This window comes from Echinops telfairi, unplaced genomic scaffold, assembly GCF_000313985.2.
Source record: "Echinops telfairi isolate 266 unplaced genomic scaffold, ASM31398v2 ScPeMD7_7469;HRSCAF=8507_1, whole genome shotgun sequence".
NCBI classification, from domain to species: domain Eukaryota; kingdom Metazoa; phylum Chordata; class Mammalia; order Afrosoricida; family Tenrecidae; genus Echinops; species Echinops telfairi.
Window position 1 is genome coordinate 119960159 of NW_022111373.1, and position 2392 is coordinate 119962550.

Consider the following 2392-nt stretch of genomic DNA (forward strand, 5'->3'; position numbering starts at 1 on the left):
TCTGTAGTGGGTTATTCCTGGGGCTGCTAACTGCAAGGTCAGCAGTTCAAAACCACCAGCCTCTCCTTGGGAGAAAGATGGGGCTTTCTACCCTATAAAAATTTACAGCCTTGGGAACTCCCAGGGGCAGCTCTACTCTGTCCTTTAGAGTCCTTGTGAGCCAGAATGGGCTCAATGGGAGTGAGTTTGGTGTTTAGTTTTAGCTATAGTATGTGCTCCAGTTCTCAACTAGGTAGTTCTTCTGTGTAGCAGCTAGCTTTCTGCCCAGTTCCACCCATCTGCGGTTTTAGTACTTCAGCATTGTGTTCATGTTTTCCTCACCAGATCTCATCTCCTGGCAGCAGGAGGCCTTGCCCCTCGTGTCCGAGAACCTGCCTTTGAGCTGGTGTCAGGTCCTGCCTTCCCCAAGCCCTCTGCTGTCATTCACAGCCAAGCTAGACTCAGGGCCAGGCCTTCTTACCATCCCCTTCCCCCCTCAGGGTGACCACAATGCCAGGGGCAGCCTCTGAAGACCCAAGCTGGGCTGTCCCTACTGTGCCTGGGCTGTGGGTCTTGTCTCGGGCTCTCTGGGTTTTCCTTTGTGGCTTTTGTCCTCTGTCTACTCAGTTCTAGGGTAGATTTTTTTTTTTTACGGTTTTGTCATTGACCTTTTTTTTCCCTCTCAGTTCAGTCACGGTGGGTTATTTTTATTTTAGGATACTGTTACTTATATTTTTAGTGTGATTGTTAATGCTTCCTTTGTTTGAAAAATGCATTCAAAAGCTGTTCTCGCTTTCACTTCTGGTTTTGTTTGATTGCGGAACCTTGTCTTCTTTTCAAGTGAATGCGTCTTTGATTTTCTAATGGAATTTTCGCAATGAACTTATTAGCAAGTGAGGTTAGAGGGAGTTTGTTGACAAGCTTTTCCGTTCTCTTTGTATCTGCCTCTAGGCATCTTTATGGCCAAACGGATCTTTATGAGAAAGTGGACAGTTTTTAAATCTTCAGTAAAAATCACTTTGTGGTATTCCAGTGCTCACAGTGTTTCTCTTAGCTATGTAACAGTAGTATTTAAGTGGTCTCTGAGGGTGAATTCCATAGAGGAGCAAAGCTAATGAAGCACAAATACATGCACACACGGAGAGGAAAATTCAAGGCTGGCAAGTCCCAAATCCTTAGGTTATGTGTTAGGCTGGAGGCTTCTCCCGATTCAAGGGGTTATAGGTTACAAGGGCTGGTGACGACTCAAAGGAGCTGGGGGAGCTAGTGAATCCAAAAATCTGCGTGTCAGGCACTTGGATGTTGGCTCACATCCCAAGAATCCGAGGCCAGATGATGATGAGGCATTTTCAGGAGTGAGGGAGAGAGAGAACTTTTCTGGGATGTTCCTATCCGTTGGATGCAGCCCACGCCCCCAAAGACATTCCCCTTAGATCAGGTTCTCTAACGAATGGAGGAGATGTGACATAATACTGGGAATCACGGCCTTGCTCAGTGGACAGGCAACAGGAGCCATCAAAACAAAAGGGACTGTTGATTTATTTTTAAACGAGATTTGTGTTTCCATTTGATTTTCCTTTGAATGTCTACGTACTGGTAGTATCCAGCAAACACTTACTGTATACAAGGTGTTTTGGGTTGGGGGGACAGCTTATGGTCCATTTGTTTGCACCATATAATGTCACTAGTTATCTTTTAGAAAATGGAAAATTAAAAAGGTAAATATATTTTTACATCATAGTAATATAGAAATTTGCATCCCATTTTAAAAATAACTCATTGAGCAGGTGAATATTTTTAAAGACTATGAAATGTTACCTTATTTAACTTGAAAATAATATCATTGCTGATGCCAGATGGATCTTGCTTCCAAACAGAGAATACCAAGAAAGATGTTTGCTTGTATTTTATTAACTATGCCAAGGCATTTGGGTGGATCATAAACTACCCTTGTTCTCAAGGATGACCTTGAGATAACCTTGAGAACAAAGGGAATTCCAGAGCACTTCCCTGTGCTCGTGCAGAACTTGTACATGGATCGCGAGGCAGTTGTGTAAACAAAACAAGAGAATACTGCCTGGTTTAAAATCAGGAAAGATGTGCGTCGGGGTTGTATCCTCCCACCGTACTTACTCAGTCTGTATGCTGAGCACGTCATCAGAGAAGCGGACTTCTTTGAAGAATGCAAATGCAGCATCAGGATCGGAATAAAGCTTACTAGTAACCCCCAGCGCTAGGCAGATGAGACAACCTTGCTTGCTGAAAGTGAGGAAGACAGGAAGCACCTGGTGAAGACCAGTAATGCAGCCTTCAGTACGATTGCAGCTCAATGTCAAGAGGACCCAGATCTTCACAAGTGGACCAGGAGGTAACATCATGGTGAATGGAGAAAAGGTTAAACTTGTCAAGGATT

General features: G+C 43.9%; 1 protein-coding gene across 1 annotated transcript in view; it reads left to right on the plus strand.

Moving 5' to 3' along the window:
* DROSHA (drosha ribonuclease III) overlaps positions 1 to 2392 on the plus strand; it is a 151651-nt gene that overhangs the window by 50361 nt on the left and 98898 nt on the right. Inside the window, exon 12 of the mRNA XM_045285270.1 lies at positions 291 to 387. Coding sequence (XP_045141205.1) covers positions 291 to 387 — 97 coding nt within the window. The remainder of the gene's footprint in view (positions 1 to 290; positions 388 to 2392) is intronic.